Here is a 21,446-nt window from a genome sequence, read left to right on the forward strand (position 1 = left end):
ATAGCTAATGTAATTACAGCTAATCACATAATTGCTGGAAATGTGCATAATTGCCTGATCCCAACATATAATTATAATGTATAGCAACATTATGAATCCCATTTTTAAAATCCACATTTTGGGGCTATTTAAAGTTATTTATTAGAACTGTTTGTGGACTACCTATAGGCAGGCTTCAACTCTGTTTCTTTACAAAGTGCTCAAAGTGCTTTAAAAAAACAAACAAAAACAAAACAAGTCCTGATTTTATAATGCATCTGTACAAAGATAGGTGAAAAGAAAACAGCTACTCAGAACAAAAACAAATCAATCTTAAATACCAAACAAAACCATTTGTCAACACTCTGTGGATTATGTTCTTTCCTCAGGGAAAGAGAAAGTCACTCTCTCATCCTGGAGGCTCTGATGGGTGTCTGCCAGGCAAGGAGGCTGCTGGAAGAAGGAAAGAGCCTCCCTCTGGACTTCTAGACCACTTCGGTAACCTTGCTGACCCTGGAAGCGCCTGTCTTTGTTCCTTATACGTATGAATGACCTTTCTTGGGGGTACATCCCACTGACATGTGCTTCCACAATGGCAAGTTCAACCCACTGAGAAGAGCAGAAGAGCCCGCGACACAGAAGAGACCCACTGGGGAAACTCCCTTCCACCTCATCCCCGGCAGCATCTTCTCAGACTTCTCATCCTCCTGCGACAAAGGTGATGCAGAATGAGATTCCCAGAATTTCTAACTATCTATGTGTTTCACAGAAACCAGCTTGTCTCCTTTTTCCTCATATCCACCCAACCAGCTCAACGTTCTCATTCCTTTTATCCTCTGTGGTCGTGAGAACATTCCAGAGGTGCGGAATGTTTCATGAGCTTGTTTATTTAAGAGGAGTTCCCTTTTATTTTTGCAGAGGAAATGGAGAAGCACCCTCCCTGAGTCATGTTACAAGGGGACTACTCACAACTCAGCTGATACCATCCTCGGGGGACCATTTTCCACGTCTCTAACACATTCGAACAAAACGCAGTAAAACGAAACACATACTTTTTTCAAGTTGCAATCGCAACAGCCACAGGAAAGGGGAGCAGTGTTTACAGACTGATTCTATCATAACCCACAAGAAGCAGCTCTAACAAAAAGTTACCACCAACAACAGCCATTGTGGTTTATTAAGTTCTACAAACCCAGGGCTCTGCAAGATGCTCTTCTGGGCTCCCTTTGCAATGCTGAGTGATTGTTAGCTAGCCCTCATTTCCAACCAATAGATGTTTGGGGCAAACCAAAGGAGCTCTGGCATAATGCGATAAAGTAGGTACTAAAACCCTCCAGCTGGTGCAGTTCACAATGTCAATTATGTCAGCAAACTAAACAGATAGGAAGATCTCAATTATACTTGAGAATGAGGAGACCACAATCTTGTTCCGATCAGCCTGTGTTACAAGAGGGCTCCTTCGTAATAATTCTTACATGGTATTATAGGATTGCTTGATAGCAGGCATCAGAAAAAAAAGGAACAATTATAAATAGCAAACTCAAAGAGTTACATTAAAAAAATTAAAATGTGGCTTTTACATTGGCTAGAAAGACCATTATTCCAGCTCATTTGGCTGGAGTCCCAAAGACTGTCTGTGTCCTGCTTTCAGAGTAGAGACACAGCCTGGCGGAGTGAATCCCCACAGCAGATTCTGGGCACACAGAAGGATCAAGCTCCATGCCACTTTTTCTTGCTTTGAAAAGTTTCAAAGAGGAAGGGGCTGGACAGGCCTTAGAAAACAGGGAAAGGTTGTACAAGTATCTGTGCAGGGGTGATGCTCAGATTCCAGCAGAGTACCTGGAGTGGGACCCTGGAGAGGCCTGCCTGATTCCAGCCTAGGGACCGACGACCAGGGCTTGATATTGGTATTGTGTAGCAGGCGGGAGGGGACGAATTTGAAGGAGCTGGTGTATCCAGACACCAAGAGCAGGAAGACAAAGTTCCTACAAGCCTGGGAGCAGACCGGGCAAGCACAGCAGAACATGGCAGCTTCATGCTTTTAATCATTTAGAAAGAAAAAAAACAAACCTAAGGGACGCAGAAGTCCCTGTGTCAGGTGTAGGCAGTGGGGAGGGAGAAAAAAACAGTTTGACAGGCTCTCTGCATATCAATACAGAACATTCTACAAGTAGTTGATAGAATAGAGACATGGTGAGAATTCAAAGCTAGAGGGTGTGTGTGTGTGTGTTTGTGTGTGTGTGTGTGTGTGTGTGTGTGTTAGATGTTCAAGGCCTTCGGGTGGAAGAAAGAGCTGAATCCAAGGAGCTGGTATGAGAGAAGGCCAAACAGAAAAAAACAGACTGCCCAGGTTCCTGGGTGCAAACTGCCTACTGCTCAGCGCCTCTCTGGCAGCACCTGTGAGATGCGTGCCACCTGTCCTGACCCGTAACAGGTGCCACAAGGACTAAGTCAGCTTATACACAGGAGGAGCACCAACAAAGCACTTGGGACCAACTGTGAGTACTTAATGAGATGCCTAGGGAGCTGACATATAGATGGTGACCCACATTGGAGTAACTGCATTTTGGCCTGTCTGCGTTGATAATTATTGAGAAATTTAAAATATATAACTGCAAATGTATCTGGAACACCATGCATAGACAAGGTAATGCAAACTTCTGTTATAAAAAATTGGCTGAAAATTTCCTATTACACATCAAGGGGGTGGGAAGGTTGGTGAACCATCCTTCAGCACCTGTCTGGATGGGACAGAGGGTCTGCAAGCAGAAAATGGTTTTGCCCAAGTCAGGTTTATACAGCCATGGAAACACACAGAGGAAACGCTGCTAGCTCTTCAATCCCATTCTAGTTTCTGATGCAACACCCCTGGAGAATCCTGGGTGCAGGGGGTGGAGTCAGCCCCAGAGGCATTCCTGCTAGTAACCTTGGAAAGCTGAGTCACCAGCGTGTTCCAGAAGCAAGTACTCAGTAACCTCAATCAAGCCCCTTTACACTGGAAGTCAAGAGTAAATTTTACAACTCCCCATACAATCTGGTGAACCCATACTGTGGAATAGTCTACAAATCAATGGGGTCTGGGCTCTTCAGTAAGTCCAATGTCTCTGAAAGTCAAAAAAGCCCAGGGGATAATTTTAGACTAAGGAGACTAGAGAGATGTAACAACTAAACACAATGCGTGACCCTTATCTATTGCACAGGCAAAGCGACGTGGAGGAAGTGCGAATATGCAGCCTATACTAGACAATACTGTCCCTGAGGTTAGATTCCTGGGGTTCATTCCGGTATTGGGGGCATGTAGGAAATTGGATAAAAGGTGCCAATGCCATAGGTAGTCCAGAGTAAAGTGCTGCCCCTGCATTTTTTCAGATGGTTCTGGAAGAAAATCCATCATCTACTCACACAGTGTCTATTTATATGTATATCTCTATCTTTATCTCCCCTCAAAACAATCTGGAAAACTGAATGGAATATTGGTGTTCACTGTACCATCCTACCAACCTCTCTGTAGGTTTTTATAATTTGTGAATGTTTACTTTAAAAAAACCCTTTAATGCCAAACTCCTTATACTGAACCCCAGGAATGTCAGTGCTTTTGTGATCTTGCAGTGCAGAGTTCTGTGAGGCCGTGGAGTCACTCAGCAGAATGTCTATGATGTCCCCACCCCGTGTGGCGTGAGCCACATCTACTTATAGGACAGACAATTCCATATGGGCAGCTGCAGGGGAAGGCCTGTGGGTTGCATATTCCTGTCCGCAAACCGGTGGGTCAGCTACTAAACTTCAGCGTGTGCGTGAAGGGTGCAGAGGGGGCTGCGGAGCCATCTTCGCTTCCCTCCGAGAGCCACCCTGTAGGGCAGTACCAGCAATCACCCTGAGCAAAGAGCAGCCCTGTAGCACTGACCCCATCTGGCAGGTGCACTCACCCCTAAACCCGAATCCACACGGTGGTTTCTTACCACCCGCTAGCTGGAAGAGCGCAGTGCTTAATCAACACTTCAGAGTTTTGTCCCCAGGTTTCCATTAGATTTTAATTATGTTTATTTTTCCTTTCATGAACAGAACACTTCCAGACATTTCCAAAGATACCAGGGACATGAACACACCACGAGAGGCAATGCTGGGCTCTTCAGGAATCTCATAGTATCAGGGAATTCAGCATTGTAAATATCTTAATCCAAAACAGGTAACGTCCTGAGATTTCAGGAAGTGAAAAAAGATGGTCCTAATCAACACCATCTTTTATATGCAAAATAACCTTAGGTACATGGAAGACATGGACCTCAGGGCCCACCAGCCCTGAAACTGTCCTCCTAGTCCCCAACCCCACCCCAGAAGCCAGGCCTTGTCCTAAGCCAAGGCCAGGCCCACGGCCAAGGACACCCAGCAGAGGGTGCCAATGGTATGCAGTGTTGGAATCGGAGGAGGGACTCTGGCTTGAGGAGTGGCACAGCCAACTCAAGGGAGCAGCCAGCGAAGATTTGAGTGAGGGACTACGTATGTTTGGTAAAAACCGCCAAACACGCTCTTACCTTCACAAATTCTGTCCAATCGCTGTCTCTTGACTTTGTGCTTATCCACAAGGGCCATTCTTTATGGAACTTTGCAACTCTCAGATCAAAAGGCAAAGCAGTCCTCTAAGAACTTAGGGGAACTTGCAGGAGTCTGCGTGCATGACGCCACTATGAACCCTGAAACAAGGAGAAAAGAATCCTTACTCTCTGGACACCCTCTGGGCACAGGACAACAGCTCACTGGGGACTTAACTGCTACTTTCTATAAGGGAACCTGCCATGCGGACACATGGGACTTGCTCTTTTCCCAAAGCACTGGGAATGGAGGCTGCACCAAGTGCATCTCAGCCGCCTCCTGCTTCTTATCTCGTAATAGAAAGCAAGTGAATGCACACAAGACAATCGTCAGTTATTTCTTGAAGCAGCAAATTCCAACAGATCTCTTGCTTTTAACTTTAGGGCTATAAATGCCAATTTACTGACCAATTTGAAGTGTAATAAATTGTATTCCAGTGGCAGAGACCAAGTGACAGCCAGTTGGACCTGCCCCAAACGCACTCACGCTGAGATGCAGACGCACACCGTGGCGACTCGAGGGCCTCTGCCAAGGCCTGCTGCCAGGTGAGTTACAACAGTGCTTTCCAAAACAGCCGCGCAGGGGTCAGGGGTCAAAGCCACAGCCCAGCACCACACAAAACCCTGACTCTACCACGTGAGAACGCGGGTGGGAAGCCCCAGCAGCTCCTAACCAACGTTCGTCCGATGCCACCTTCCTTGCAGCTGGAGGGGACTGCAGTCAGCACCAGCAAGGGCAGGGTCCCAGGCTGCTGGCCTTGACACTTGGTCCCAGCTATATGGGCTGAAGTATTTCTTAGTGTGAGAGTGTAACCATCCCCATGACGTTTCAGGTAGAGGTGAGGCTGATGGAGGAGGCAAGAAAGGTCTCCTCATGTGGTTTGGGGTATGTGGGATTCTCTAGAGGGAGACCTGACTGCGGCCTGGGGAAGAGGAGCTGCTGCCCATCCTCCTTCTCAGGAGGATCTGAGCACTTTGGAAGCCTCTGACTGTCACCAATGTGCCCGGTGAGGTCCAGATCATTAACAGCTGTCCCCAGTATCCCAGCTTTTAAGTCACTGCTCTGGAACTGCATTCTTTACATTGATTAAAGGAGGCTTAATGAATCTTGGCCAGGCACGGTGGCTCATGCCTATAAGCCCAGCAGCTTGGGAGGCCGAGGCGGGCAGATCACCTGAGGTCAGGAGTTTCAGACCAGCCTGGCCAACGTGGTAAAATCCCGTCTCTACTAAAAATACAAAAATTAGCCGGGTATGCTGGCAGGCACCTGTAATCCCAGCTACTTGGGAGGCTGAGGCAAAAGAATCATGTGAATCTGGGAGGCGGAGGTTGCAGTGAGCTGAGGTTGTACCACTGCACTCCAACCTGGTGACAGAGTAAGACTCTGTCTTAAAAAAAAAAAAAAAAAAGGTGGCTTGAATCTCAATTGGGAAACAACATTTAAGGCCCACTCTATTGTCTTCTGTATTTTTCTTCCCAAGGAATACAATTAAATCAGTCTTAAGAACACCACCACAACCACATACACACACACACACACACACACAGAAAAAGTGGTTCTCAGTGATCTAGCAGAAAGAAAGAGGAGAGATAAAAGACAAAAGTGAGGCCCAAGGGGTAGAAATGAGGATAATGATGTACGGTCATCAGTTATGCAAAACATTAAGAGTCACTTTATCAAAAGGTCAGACTGCAGGTCTACCAGGTTTCTGTAAGTTAACGGCTAATTTCCCAGCAACGAGGCTGAAAAGGCATCCGAAAGATTTATGGCGATAATTACGTGATTCTCAATAAAAGAGCTACGAAAAAGCACAATTTTCAATCACATAAATAATTAATGTAATATCCCTGAGATACCAAACCCTTTCAACGATTGGGAAGTTCCCCCAAAACGGGGAATGACCATATTGGATCAGTCAGGAGATGGAGGTTGTCCTAGAATGTGTGGGGTTACCCTTGAGCAGATCCATGTGGACGTATTTTAAAAACTGGTTTTGCTAGTGTTGGCTTTTTTATTTTTGGTGAGACAGGGTCTGCTCTTCACTCAGGCTGGAATGCAGGGGCAAGCTCATGGCTCACTGCAGCCTCAACCTCCCAGGCTCAAGCAATCCTCCCGCCTCAGCCTCCTTAATAGGTGGTACTACACGCATGTGCCAACATGCCTGGCTAATTTTTGTATTTTTTGAAGAGATGGGGTTTCACACCATGTTGCCCAGACTGGTCTCGAACTCCTGAACTCAAGTGATCCACCCACCTCAGCCTCCCAAAGTGCTGGGATTACAGGTGTGAGCCACTGCACCTAGCCAGTGCTGGGCTTTCTGAAAGGTAACCACACAAAAAAAGAGTCCCTAACTATAGCCAACTTCAGAGTTATTGGAGTGGGGGCGGGGGGGGCCAAACCTATTGATCTGAGCTTTTGTCCATCCCCCGCCCCAACCCACAAGTGACTCTAGGTGAGGCTGACCAGGGAGGCTCGGGCCAGCAATTGTCATTTGCTCAGGCGCAAGCTCTGATGGTCAAACTGCAGTCTGGCCCCTCCTTGACTCTGTTGTAAAAACAGAATTCCACGTCAGCTGCGTCATCCAAGGGGGGAAGAGAATTAATCAGTTAATTTTTGTGAAGACCTCGGAGATGAAAAATGACAGCATTATAATCTGAGGCGAGACGGGTTTCCCACCCTCCTCCCCCAATCCCCGAGTGAGGCGTAATCATTCTTTTTGCTTTCCTTTGAATTTTAATTTGTATAATTAGATGGCTTCCTGAAAAATTGATAAGTAGAATTTCAATCATGCAATCAAAGGAAAGATCAGCCATCAGCTTCCACAAACGCCAATATTCTACTATAAAAAAAAAAAAAAAGAGGCTGACTCCCATGTCTGGCTTTTTTTTGGTGGTGGGGGGAGGGGGGGTCACCCTCTGTTCTGGACCTTCTGTGGGTTCCTTTTTGCACACCCCGGGCCAGTGGCACCGACCCAGGTTTAGGGCTGGCTATCTTGGCTCCCAAGGCCACCAGCCTCTGGGTCTGGTCTGGGCAGTGACCATTGACTTGTGTAGCCTCAATCCTCTCCCCCGATATCTCTTGTGCAACAAGAATGTATGAAATGTGACATTTTCCTCCTTAGCCCTCCCAAGGAGCAAGCTATTTACGAGGACTTAATTAACATAACCATCTTCCAATGACAGCCACAGGCCCTCCTTAGAGCTGAGCTGCACACAGCGGCCTCCAGCTGGTCTCCATGCTGAGCAAGCCAGCACCCCCGATCCACGCTGGCTCTGGGCTCCCTGACATCACAGCTCTCTTGGTGATGTCTGCTATGAAAACCAGGCTCTGCCTTTATTTTAAACCAGGCTCCACTCATAAATCAATTTTTCCCCCCTAAACACCAAACAATACGGGCACAAATAAGGAAGGAACAAAAGCAGAGGGAACGTGTTTCACTATTCCACTTCTGCTGAAATTGTTCCTCAAACCATGCGAGGGGCGGAATTGGGAGTGGAGGGAGTTCTAGACCCCACTCGTGGAATGAGCTTGGATGAGCTGTTCTGGAGACTCAGGCTCCTTGTCTGTAGAATGGGATGTCACTGTGACGTCCCAGAGTGGCAGTGAGGACCAGCCAGTGAGGATATGCACAAAAACACTCGGTGGGAGCCTGCAGGTCTCTGCGAGCTGCTCCTGCCTTTCCTTTGACACCCCCTTGCACACTCATCCCTGCAGTGAATAATCATTCCCTTCTGGCTGAGGCTGGGAGGTAAACCTCAGTGAAGTTCAAGGTCAACAGGAAAGCTGTATCTTTTCAAAAGGAAGAAGAGTGCCCTGAAGCCAAACCTCACAAGAAGAAACACTACCTCCTCCCAAAAGGAAAGTTACAGGTATCACAGGCCAAACTCCAACCAAAGATCAGAAACGTGGACCTTAAATTTTATTTGCTAAGTGAGGGCTGTGATCTAGGGCTGAAATATTTGGTGCCAAGAAATTCAACTCATTTCTGAAGATGAACAAGGCTTGGAAAAGAAAGCTACTTGGAGGTACTTGGTTGTTTCCAGAGGGGACGGGTATGGAAGATTTGTTCCATGGAGGTATCACAGAGAATGTGATATTTTTGAAGACATGAGAGAACAAAAAGGAAAAACGGCACATTTTACAACCCCTTGCTTGGCTATCAAACTCCAACATATCCAGAATCAAGGGCAGGGGAAAGGGGAGGGTTCCCCTCATCAAGCACAGTCTAAAATCTGGGCAGGTTAATTTCACTCAATGACCATCACCAGCTCCTCGCCACCATCATGAGGTTCTCTACCAAGCGCCCTTAGGTTACACAGCACAAAAACCCGGGATCAACTCAGTTTTATAGACCTTCTTGATTTCTTTTTTCTTTTTCTTTTTCTTTGTGAGAAGGAGTCTCGCTCTGTCGCCCAGGCTGGAGTGCAGTGGCGCAATCTGGGCTCACTGCAAGCTCCGCCTCCTGGGTTCACGCCATTCTCCTCCCTCACAGCCTCCTGAGTAGCTGGGATTACAAGTGCCGCCACCACGCCCGGCTAATTTTTTGTATTTTTAGTAGAGACTGGGTTTCACCGTGTTAGCCAGGATAGTCTCAATCTCCTGACCTCTTGATCTGTCTGCCTCGGCCTCCCAAAATGCTGGGATTATAGGTGTGAGTGACCGTGCCCGGCCGACCCTCTCGATTTCTTGACTCCACTTCCTAGCCTTCATCAAGAATAGGCAGCTGAAGGGATTTATAGAGTAAGTGCATGCCTCTGACAGTGCCTTTCTTCAAAATGAAATTTCTCTCAAATCCAGTTAAACATGATGATGGCTTTCAATTCTTTCAAGGAAATCTACTTAAACATTCTGTTAATAAAGGCAGACTGAGTTTCACAATATGCTCACAAATTAATATCATCGTAGTTAAGCAAGTCCTGCCAAAGTTCTCTGAGTGTGTCCCCGGAGAACTCAGATCTCACTGTTAAGCATGAGTGGGGCGTAGACTTTCTGTTTGAGAGGTTGAGGCGATCCAATGCAGGAAGAAAAGATTCCCTGCAACCCAGATGGCCGCATCAATGCACAAGGTCCACCACCCTTCTGAGCCTGGGATCCCAAACGACAGGACTCACTCCTGGAAAGCTTCCTTCACCGCAGCCTACAGGGCCTCTCAGTGCACCCGCAGGCTCATCCAGGAGCCTGTGTGACCGCTGTGCCAAGATGAGGAGACAGCAACAGTCCAGGCGGCGGCGACACCCAGCTCTTGCACACATAGCCGAGGATCCTGCTGGTGCGGTGCCGGCGGCACATCTGCAGATACGGTGCCAGTTAACACTGCCTTGAGAACGCCAGCCCACCAATGACTTCTGCCCAGAAAACACTCTGACTTTTCATCCGGAGTTAACAGAGCCACATGTGCTCAGGCCACCTCAAAAGAGCACATTCCATAAGCTTCAGAAGCCAAACTTGTGCAACAGATGTCTTTCTTAGGAAGAGAGCTGGGTAGAATCTTCTGAACGGGTGATGAGCATTTTATTTTGTAAACTACACTTGGAAAAAACTACTAAAAACCAGATATAAGCAGGGCACAGTGGCGTGTGCCTCTAGTCTCCCTCCTCAGAAGGCTGAAACGGGCAGCTCTCTTGAGGCTGTGGTGTGCCACGATCGACCTGTGAATAAAGCCACTGCACTCCAGCCTGGGCAACCCAGCGAGAGCCTGTCTCAAACTTCAAGCAACAGCAAAACCAGATATAACAAAATAAATGTCCTAAAGGAGTCAGGGATCAGTGGGTCAAAAAGCACTGGCCCAGCCTTTGATTAAATGGCAACCGTAACACCACAATTAATAACAAAATTACTAAAACTGTACTTTAAAGGAAGGAAATGAAGCTTTTTGAGAAAATCAGGATAGGAAATGAGCTTAATGGAGCCAATTTTCAGAACGGCAGCTATGGACTGAACGTTTGTGTACCCTAAAATTCTTCCATGCTGAATGTTGAATTCGTGAATGTTCAAACCCTAATTCCCACAGTGATGTATCTGGGTGCTGGGCTTCTGGAGGTGATTCATGAGGCTCTGCCCTCAGGAACAGGATTAGTACCCAGTCCGTAGTACCCAATAGATGATCTTGCTGCCCCACGCGAGGATACAGCCAGGAAGTCTACAGCCAGCAAGCAGGCCCTCCCAGATCCTGGATCTGCCAGATCATTAGTTTTACATTTCCTAGGCTCCAGAGCTGTGAGAAATAAAGCTACTCAGTCAATGGTATTTTTCTTACAGCAGCCCGAACTAAGACAATGGCCAAAAGTGAATATTGCTTCCTGATTATTTATTAATTTTTGCAAATTTAGTTTTATGTTTTTGGGGATTAAGAGGGTGTCTGACTTCCTATACACTACCAATAAAAAGGTGTACAGGAAAATCTCCCTCTCCAAGAGCCCCCATACCATGCCCTAAAGGTAACTAGCAGGACCCTTTCTCTTTTTTTTTGGAGACAGATTCTCGCTTTGTTGCCCAGGGAATCTCAGTGGACTGCAACCTCCACTTCTCAAGTTCAAGTGATTCTCCTGCTGTAGCCTCCCAAGTAGCTGGGCACAAGCCACCAAGCCCAGCAAATTTTTGTATTTTTAGTAGATACAGGGTTTCACCACGTTGGCCAGGCTGGTCTCAAACTCCTGACCTCAGGTGTCCTGACCCCTCGGCCTCCCAAAGTGCTGGGATTTCAGGCGTGAGCCACCAAGCCCAGTCGTGACCCTTTCTAATATACACATTGAAGCTTCACTCTGGTTCCACCATCAAAGAAGGGCTGGGGAGCTCATATTTCCCCAGGGAGCACCCAGCAGCCCAACCCCAGAGTGATATGGCCACACCCTGGTCACATGCCCTCGATCAGTTCCAAGGGCCCCACCCTCTAATTCCCTAGGGCTGATGCAATGCAGGAAACCCAGCTGTAGCCAACACAGGGCTACAACCCACTTCCCACACCCCAAGGCTAGGTATGCTACAGAATTCACAAGTGCTTGGGTTAAAAAAAAAAAAATACATGGCTTCCACAATCTATTACGATGTACCCCCCAAATCATCTAAATGCCTGTGCCAGAACAGATAATCATACTGACCCAACTGGATTAAGAAAGAATATAAAAAATAGACTCAACAATTTAGGGCAGGTCAAATTCTGCCACTATCAGAGTATTTTAGAATTTGGATATGAGGGCCAGGCGTAGTGGCTCATACCTGTAATCGTAGCACACTGGGAGGCCAAGGAGGGTGGATCACATGAGGTCAGAAGTTCGAGACCAGCCCGGCCAACATGGTGAAACCCCATCTCTACTAAAAATACAAAAAATTAGCCAGGCATGGTGGTACACGCCTGTAATCCCAGCTACTGGGGAGGCTGAGGCACAAGAATCGCTGGAACCCAGGAAGTGTAGGTTGTAGTCAGCTGAGATCCCGCCACTGCACTCCAGCCTGAGTGACAGAGTGAGACTCTATCTCAAAAAAAAAAAAAAAAGAATCTGGATATGAGGCTAAGGAATGTGGATCTGTGATTCTGTTCTGTCCATCTAACTCCCACCAAAACATTCTTAGGGGCTTTGAAATGACCAAAAAATTAAAAGTGAAGCCCCTGTAAGTTACACAGAGTAAGAAACATCAAAGAAATGTACACAGCAAGTCTCTGAGCACATGGAGTCAGTGCTAGGAGAGGGTACACTATGAGGCTCTGGGCTGCCACACAGAAGGAGGTGAGCAAATCTAAAAACCAGGCTTTCCCTTGGCCAACAAAGCTGAGTAAATCCTCCCGTTTTGGTTCAGGGTTGTTAGCACACGAAAATACATTTCCTCATGTTAAATGCAAGACTCCAAAATTCTAAATATTTTCACTTGCTAAAAGCTATAATCAAGAACAGAAGACTTGAGCAGAAAGAATTTGTGATTTTCCTAATTGGTTGTTTGATTTGTGTCATAATGGAAATTAAGTGTTGGTCTTTGTTGCTAAAGAAAATGAGCCATTCCTGTGTTTAGGATTTTCACATATTTTAAAAGCACTTGTTTGTCTTCCAAATATGCCTTAAAAATAAACAGTATATTAGTTTTAATAGTGTTATTTAATAATAAAGGCTAAGCAAAAAAAGGGATAAAAGCAAATAAGCAAACAAACTAAATGACACCTCTTATTCCTGCCTGTTTAGACTTGAGGAATCAGGAATGCAGATTAATTTTTCCTTTTCTAGTTTTCTCTTTCCTACTCTGGCATGAAAATTTTGATCTGTAGTTGAGAAGACTGGTTGAACAGATAAAAAAAATTAGTGATCTCAAATTTTATGCAGACAGAAGTGGTTCCACCAGAAAACTCATCTTTTGTTAACATACAGTGTGCAAGAAATGATTCCAGAATGTTTATATCTGAACGTCATGCAGAGAAACTGGGCACACACAATACAACTGGGCACACACAATACATCTGCTGTGTCCAGCATGGTGTAAAAGCACAGGGGACTGATGGCCACTAAGGGTTTTGAACTTGAGGACTTGCAAAGGCAAGGGCCACCAAGCTACACTTCTTGGAGAGAAATATCTGGAGGTTATATGCTAAACCTATGCAAAACTTAATACAATTTATTAGACTATGTATTCAACTGTCAATTGTAACTATATTATAGAACACTGTGTTATATGTATCATATAGTATATAATAAATTATTAATGAGATAATGTTAAACATTGCTGTCTTAGTATATGAAATGGGGGAAGATTTAATCCTCCTCCTACTTTTAATTATGTAGCTTACACTTAACACATGAATTGCCCTTGTATTTAAATATCAAATAAAGGCAATTATAGGAATTAGCTACTTATCAAACAAATTGCAATGATGAGATATGAATTTGTAAAAAAAAAAAAAAAATCTTCAGGTTAGATTTTTAAGATGTTTGCCTTTGGATTTTGCCTCAGAGAGGCCTGGAATCCTTGACTGATTTTATGGGGACTCTACTGTCCTTAGGGGAACCCAACTGGCCTTCTGAGATCCCAGCCCACTCATCTCTTGACACCGTAGGGTCCAGAATGCTCGTATAAGGACATGCTCTCTGCAGTCTCTGCTTGCTCTCAAAACCAATGGAAACCCCCACATGGGCTCACCTTTTCCTGTTGCAGCCCTTCCTGGGAGCTGGCCCAGCCCAAGGGAGGCCTGGTGTGCAGTGATGGGGCCCTTTGGCCAGCAGAGGGCACTGCACACCCTGCATGGCCTTCCAGAGGCTGCAGAGACAGCCGTGAGTCACCATCCTCATTTCTATCCAACTTAAGCTCTACAAGCACCTGGAGAAAATAAGATCAGCTACTCCTACAAGGGAAGGCCTGGGCCCATGGATGAGATGCTGCATTTCCCCGAAAGTTCCAGATGTGAAAGAGGCAGAAGGTCTCACCGTTCCAGCAGCAGATGCTTTGTTTCTAGGAGCATGATATGCCAGGGGAAAGGGGATGCAGCGCCAGCGCCTACCTGTTGTTTATCTAGCTAGCTGGGGGTCCCACTTTCACAGCTGAGTGACTTGAGGCACAGGCCAAGAAGCAGGGAGGCTCCCTGCCCAGGGCGTGGAGTCCCTGACCCCGGGGAGCCAGGGGCCACCCTGACAAATGATTTTTCCATTACGTCCGGTGATAGCAACCAGTTAGTGTTGAACATTGGAAACAACTTGGCAGAGACGGAACACACACAGAGAGGATGGTGCTGGGGAGGGGCCGGCTGGGCTGGGCTGGGCTGGGCTGCTCTGCAAACGCCCATTAGGCTTTTACAAATTTTGTACCATTTGTTACAAATGACAGCCTCTGGGGCACTATGCACACCTGATCAACAGGAGACTGCTCAATTTGACTCAACACCAGGACCAGTTTGCTGTGAGACAAGTATGATCTTAAGATATACAACTTTTTTTCCTGGTAGACACTAATTTAGAAAGGAAAGGAGATTTTTCCAACTTTCCCCAGGAATTGATTCTGGCCAGAATGTACATTAATGTGCTCTCTGGCCTCAATTTGCCCACCTGACCCCCCCCACACACACACAGACACACACATACAGACTCACACACAGACACACACACACACACAGACACACACAGACTCACACACAGACACACACACACACCCCTTTCACCAAGTTCTAAGATGATGGCCACCTCTTCTCCACACTGGCAGGGTACCTGACAGTTTCTGGTTGGAGAAGAATGGGAGGGGCTGGTGTAGCCCACTAATGCCCCACTACGGGAGACACATGTGCCTAATTCAGTCCCCACCGTCACAGGACACTCTTTCTTACCATCATTTCAAAGCCACCACAGTTGCCACAGCAGCAGGATACCACTGGGTGATACAGCACATGCTTGGCCTGACTTGGCAGAGGATGCCTTTGGATAGACCCCACACACATGCGGATCCTGGGGAGTCCCCACCTGAGCTCCGGTGCCACCTCCCCCAGGCAGCCTCCAGGATGTGCCTCTCCACTTTCTTTTCATGGCTCTGATATCACAAATACCTCACAAGCTTGCTCCAAGTCACATTTAGTGGGACTTGCTTTCACTTTCCCGGATGAGGTTCCTCTGTACAACCCACTTCAGTGTGGAACCCTCAGCAAGGAATGAGGGCTATGTGGTGGCCAAGGAGACGTGGAGACCCGCAGGCATGGTCGAAGATGGTGGGAAAGGGGAGTTCAAGCTGGATGGGCAGAGATAAGCTATCAAAGCAAACGCTGGCTGGGCTGCCAAGTGTCTGGAGAGATTATCTCAAAAAAACAAGCAGGAACAGCTCCCTCCAAAGGGGCCCACCTGCTGAAGGAGTGGGGACCCAGCCTTCCAAGTTCCATGCCAGCCAGGTTATAGAGTCAAACCAAATCAAGACTCTTGAGCCACCCTGCTCCAACTCTTCTGCCCAGCCTGACATGACCAGGCCAGTGTGGCCACCACCCCAATGCACAGCTCAGCTCCCCAGACCCCATGTCTGAGGGGCCAACCATTTAGGACACCAGGAGTTTGGGCATGTAGTGGGATAAAAGCGTTCCAGGCACCTGGGGTGGCCCATCCTTCATTTCAAGTAAGGTGTCACTCATGCAAAGGTTGGCACCCAGGAGAGCCAACTCAGACCTCAGGAGTGGAGGATTATGTTTGCTTTATGACGGCGGATACTCTATGCCTGGGTCCTTACAAGTATACACATTCCATAATGCGTCTCTATCACCAAAAGCCGCTCTGCAGCATCATGGGGCACTGGTACCCTGTCTCCTGCGAGAGGTCGTGGAAATGATATGTAGAAATCAGACATCCCTAACTCCAGAAAATCTCTAGATTCAAAGGCACCGCTTCCCAGACCTTATCTTTTCAACCTGAGTCATAAAGAGAAAAATCTTAGTCTTATCCACAGTTATTTAACAACATGAAATAAAATAGCTTGCAGCTATTCATTTTGCTTAACACGGTTTTCACGTGGAAGACGGTTGTGTAACGGAAACCCAGAGGGATGAAGGCTTTGTTTGGTATCCATGACTGCACCCAAAGGGAGAGCGGGTGTCTCGCAGAGTCTGATGGGGAGGAGGAGGGTGGGACACTCCCGTGTCACACAAATTCATCTTTGCCTATCAAATGCCGGGAAAAGAAAGGGTGGGGGTGGGGCTCAAAAGAGCTCTTTTGTTTTTGTTGTGGGGTGTCGCTGGGGTTCAGCTGTCTTCTTGAATCATTTCACCTGTTTCATAGTGGCTTCCAGTCCCGGTCTCCAGGTCTCTGACGAGTACACCACCCCATTTTAACATTCATCATAGCTCAGAATGTTCCAGGCTATAGCTAAAATACAAGTTAGTGGAAAGAGGTTGCTGGGGAGGAGTAGACAAGGCTCCTGATGAGAATCTTCTAGAGAACTGCAACCTTGTCATAATGAACTGGGGTCCTCACAGGCCTCCTGCACCGAAATCCTCTAGAGAGGGAGACATTTGGATGAGGAGGGTGGATGGTGCCCATGAATACAATCACCTATGTGGAGAATTACAGCTCATCGTGAGCTACCATCAGGGATCCTAATTTTACATGAAATCCCACTGGAGAATTCTTGACAAGGTAATGGCCATTTAAAAATCTGCTCTGAGACATTTTATGGGGATATTGTGCACGTCAGAGCCCAAGCCAGACAAATAAATGGGAAAAAAGGTCTGAGGACTCAGGATACCTGGATCCCAAGTTTATGTCCCCACCCCAGACACCATTCGAAAACGGTACATGGAGACCCTTACGGAAAGGCAGGTCCCTGGAGGCCCACTCCTCATGTACTTCCTGCCATAGCCATCCAAGCCTGAACATTTATGGTCTTGATGTCAACTAAGTCCCCAAAGCAATTAAAATACCTTTTCAGGCCAGGCATGGTGGCTCACACCTGTAATCCCAGCACTTTGGGAGGCCAAGGTGGGTGGATCACTTGAGGTCAGGAGTTTGAGACAAGCCTGGCCAACATGGCAAAACCCCATCTCTACTAAAAATACAAAAATTAGCCAGGTGTGGTGGTGGGCACCTGTAATCCCAGCTACTCAGGAGGCTGAGGCAGGAGAACTGCTTGAACCCAGGGGACAGAGCTTACAGTGAACTGAGATCATTTCACTGCACGCTAGCCTGGGCAACAGAGTGAGACTCTGTCTCAAAATAGAAAGAAACCAACCAAAAAAAAAAAAAAAAAAAAGCCTTTTCAATTAAATGCCCACAGGTCACACTGACTGTTACAGGTTGAATTACGGACCCCCCTAATTATGTTAAAGTTCTAAGCCCCAGGACCTCAGAATGGAACCTCATTTGAAGATAAGGTCGTTACAGCGGCAATCAAATTAAACAGGTCATTAGAGTGGACTCTAATCCGAGACGAATATTCTCATAAAGAGGAGGACAGTTGGACACTTAGACACAGACAGGGGGAAGACGACGTGAAGACGGCATCTAAAAGCTACTGAGACAGGGCTTCTCTCAAACCCTTGGAAGGAAGCACCCCTGCGGATGCCTTATCTCAAACTTCCAGCCTCTAGAACTCTGAGAAAACACATCTCTGTCCTGGCCTGTCTGCGGAACCTTCTTGCAGCAACCCGAGCACGCCGACACATGCCAACAGACGGGAGGCTTGCACCTATCAGTAGGGGTCTGCACTGCTGAGACCTGCAAGCTCAGGACCCCCCTGGAAGGAAGCCTGGTTGTGATGCAGGGGCAGCAATCTGTCCAGAATCCTGGCTTTATTAAAAAGCGCCAAGTCAACCCAAGCCTGCTTTATGGGGAGAGGCAACCTTCACCCTCCAATCTCGCCCCAGGCAGCTCAACACGCACAGCCTGAGGTGTGCCCGTGGCCATTTCCCAGCAGTGGTCAGAGGGGCTGCAGGTCCCAGAGCTGACCCCCACAACACGCAGGGAGCAGCCTCCTGAGAGGCTCAGACCTGTGTTCGCCAGGGGAGAGACCCAGGAGGGAATGTTCTAACCGTATTTCCCTTAAGCTGTTTTCTGTGCTCCATGTCTGGGATTTCACTGTGTGGACTGTCCTGCCTTTGTATTGTCTGTGTTAACAACACCCAGAAGATTCCATCAGCCTCATGCCAGGGTTGGGAGATCAAAGAAAGGTGATCCCTACATGGCCCACAGAGGAGGGAAGAGCCTATCAAGAACGCCCTTGGGGTCTAGCAGCAAACGGATGGTGATTGTGCCTTTGAACACCTCAGTCCGGGCTTTGTGTATGGTAGTGTGGGCTCCAGCGGGAATCTGGGGTCCACAATCACAGGCACCATCGGTTCCTGCTTGGCGGCAGCCCCAACACACTCCCATGGGAGCCCAGACCGAGCACCCACTGGATCTCAGGCTGGAATTGGGCGCTTGGATCAACTCCATTCATATGGCTTTGGGACAGCCACGTGCATCTCCACATTTCCCAAGTTCATGGGAAATTTTGAGAAAAACTTTTCTGACTGTCAAAGCATTCTCTCCGGTCCATTCTCAAATTCTTCCCCCAGAATGAAGTTTATGAATACGCATCACGCAGCATGCAGCCGCTGACCCCAAGTGTACTTATTTCTTCAAAACACGGAACTTTAGGAGTACAAAAGGCTTATTGGAAGAGAAAAAAAAAAAAAAAGAAGAAGAAAACAAAACCCCACAGAACTTCCAGGATAATTCAAGCATGAATCCACGGGGCCACCGAAGCCAAGGCTGCCCCTCAGGGCAGGTGCAGCATTCTCCCAGGTTTCTGGAGTACGACTGGGGGTTCATCTCTGGAGGGCCGGGGCTCCCTCACCTCCAGAAAGGATCCAGTGCATTGTCAACACCGAGGACACGGGAGCAGGAGGAGCCCACTGAAAACGACCCGCCACTCTATCTTTTGAATGGCAACCTTGCTGCCCGCCGAACAGACAGCAAGAGGACACAGTGAAAGGTCTTTTGCAGTCCAGATTCTTGCAGCCCCTCCTGGCATCCCCCAACACAGCAGTGCGAGGAAGGCCCTCTGTCCTCTCCAGGCCCCTCCCAGAGGTTCTCCCAGGGAGGACACCCAGGGATGAGTGGCTCCTGGGCTCAGCCTGCTCCACTCCCAAGGCCCTTGGGAAATCAACAGGCTCAGCTCAAGAGAGGCAGAGAAGGGGTGAGGCTAATAGGTTTTGGTTTTTGGAAGGTCTGAGGTTAGACCCTCTGGGCTTCAGAGACAGCACTTCAGATGATGCCGGGAAGAACATCTCAGACACGCTCCTGAAGATGGGAGGGGAGATCTCAGCCCAGAGCCGAAGGTGTAGACGGGTCTGATGAGTGGGAAGAGAGGAAGGGAAATGGGAACTTCACTTGGAAAAGGAGAGATGCCACATAGTTCCGAAGGGCAGGGCACTGGCCACAGACTGCCCTTCATGCCCAGCTCCACAAGAAACCAGGGACCCGGCAGAGGATCAGATTCCACACAGGGACCCTCACTGAGGTTGCACACACATTATCTCAGTGACCTTTCCAGCCCCTACAGGACTTCTGGGGAATCCGAAGCTGGACAGCTCTGCACAGCCACCCACCGGTGACATAGGCGTGCCCACAAAACAGTAGAGGGCCATGAATTGAAGGCCATGGAGGATTTTCTGAATCACTGCCCCTCCCCAGAGGCCCACTGAGAGCTTTCCAAGCTGAACATGACCCTCTCCCTGAATAGGGCAGATCCCATCTACACTGTGGATGCCAGAAAAAGAATCAATCCCATGGCCCCCAGGGACCCTCAACCTCTTGGAATTCATGTCCTTGTACAAGCTCTGCTTCTAAACAAACAGTAAACAGTATACACAGGTGAGGGGATGTCACTTCTGAGATTAGGTTAAAAGAGACTGTGGCTACCAGTGTGGGCATCCTCCCATCTTCCCTGCCAACTTCCCTCCCTCCCAGAGGCCAGCTGCCATGCCAGCTGCCCTAAGGAGAGACCCACGGAACAGGAAACCAAGGCCCTCAGTCCCAACAGTCCATGAGAAGCTGAACCCTCCCCAAGCCGGGCCTTCAGATGAGACCACAACCCTGCTGACATCCTGAATGCAACACTGTCAGGGCCCTAGCAGGAGGCACCAAGCTAAGCTGTGCAGGTTCCTGTCCCATAGACAGTGCAAGACAATAAAGTTTTGTTGTTTTAAGCCTTTACATTTTGAGGTAATTTGTCACACAGCAATAGGTAACTAATACAACCCTTTACACAAACTATCACACTGACTATGGTCACTGACACAGTACAGTTCAACAGAAAAGATAAAAACAGTAATACATTTGTAATGCATGGCGTCTAGTTTATACTACCTACAGGACAGAGAACACTAACAAAAAACAAGCGAAACCCTCTAAATCCTCCGCTGCCCAGACTGACATGAGGTCTGTGATATATCCACTTCTGTAAACTCTTGGGGTAAACGCTATTCTCCTCACAACAGCAATGCGTACAAGCTGAAGGAACGGAAAGTCTGCTGTTATGTTCACTTACCCCAGATGCTTAAAATAAATTCCAGGGCTACGCTCAACATGCACAGAGTTAACTCAGGCACCCTGGGGTCTCCACTCTGACTCACGCACACCCATAAATCTGGGGAACATTAAAAAGATCTGTCAGAGCCTGGGCCCCACATTAAGAATGCAGCCTCCTAGACCCCCCTCTGAATGGTAATTCACTGGGTAAACAGACCTTCTTGCTTTTTCTTAAAAGTGGTCCTTGAACTGCAGCTACGATTAAGTCTGAGCTCTCAGAGAAAAAGAGCACGTAGGTAAATATTAAAGGCAGTCTGCACAGAGGTTCAGGGCACAAACACAGCTGCTTCTGAGACAGGGAACACCATGAGCCGAGGCAGGAGCTGGCCTCAACTTCAACACAAGGGGCAGAAATGGGAAGGCTGCAAAAACCACACAGGTGCCATGCCCTCATGTGCCCAGATGCTTGGGTGGCCCTGGATGATTTCCTAGGATCACGGCAAGTCCTATGTCCTTAGGACCCCGATGTGCATCTCCCGCTCCCCCAGAAGCAGCACTGCAGAGGCTTGTGGAGTCAGACTAAGCCACACCAGCCAGATGCAAAACACGGCTATGTCTCACAAAGCCACACCCCACAATCCCCGAACCACACTCCAAGGGAGAGCTCTCCAGAGCAGACACAGAACGTCTGCAGAAGCAAAAAGCCAGACTAGCATGTAAAATCATGAAAAGAAAAAAATCAAAGAGGCAGGTAGACACATACCCAGCTGTGAGCAGGGGAGTCCCTGTGAGGAGTGGGACTGTGGGAAGGAGGAGGCTCCAAGAGGCTGGAACGCTTTTTAGCTGCACGCATGACTTTAAAAGCAGCTAACTGGCCAGGCGTGGCAGCTCACACCTGCAATCCCAGCACTTTGGGAGGCCGAGGTG

General features: G+C 47.9%; 1 protein-coding gene across 22 annotated transcripts in view; it reads right to left on the minus strand.

Annotated features, from left to right (window-relative positions):
* CTBP2 (C-terminal binding protein 2) overlaps positions 1-21,446 on the minus strand; it is a 174,690-nt gene that overhangs the window by 46,174 nt on the left and 107,070 nt on the right. For all 22 annotated transcript variants that reach the window (XM_063710573.1, XM_055354096.2, XM_031015059.3 and 19 more), the window contains one exon: positions 4,512-4,670. In XM_063710573.1, coding sequence (XP_063566643.1) covers positions 4,512-4,569 — 58 coding nt within the window. In that variant the 5' untranslated portion in view covers positions 4,570-4,670. The remainder of the gene's footprint in view (positions 1-4,511; positions 4,671-21,446) is intronic.

Source organism: Gorilla gorilla, chromosome 8 (assembly GCF_029281585.2).
Source record: "Gorilla gorilla gorilla isolate KB3781 chromosome 8, NHGRI_mGorGor1-v2.1_pri, whole genome shotgun sequence".
Taxonomy (NCBI): Eukaryota; Metazoa; Chordata; class Mammalia; order Primates; family Hominidae; genus Gorilla; species Gorilla gorilla.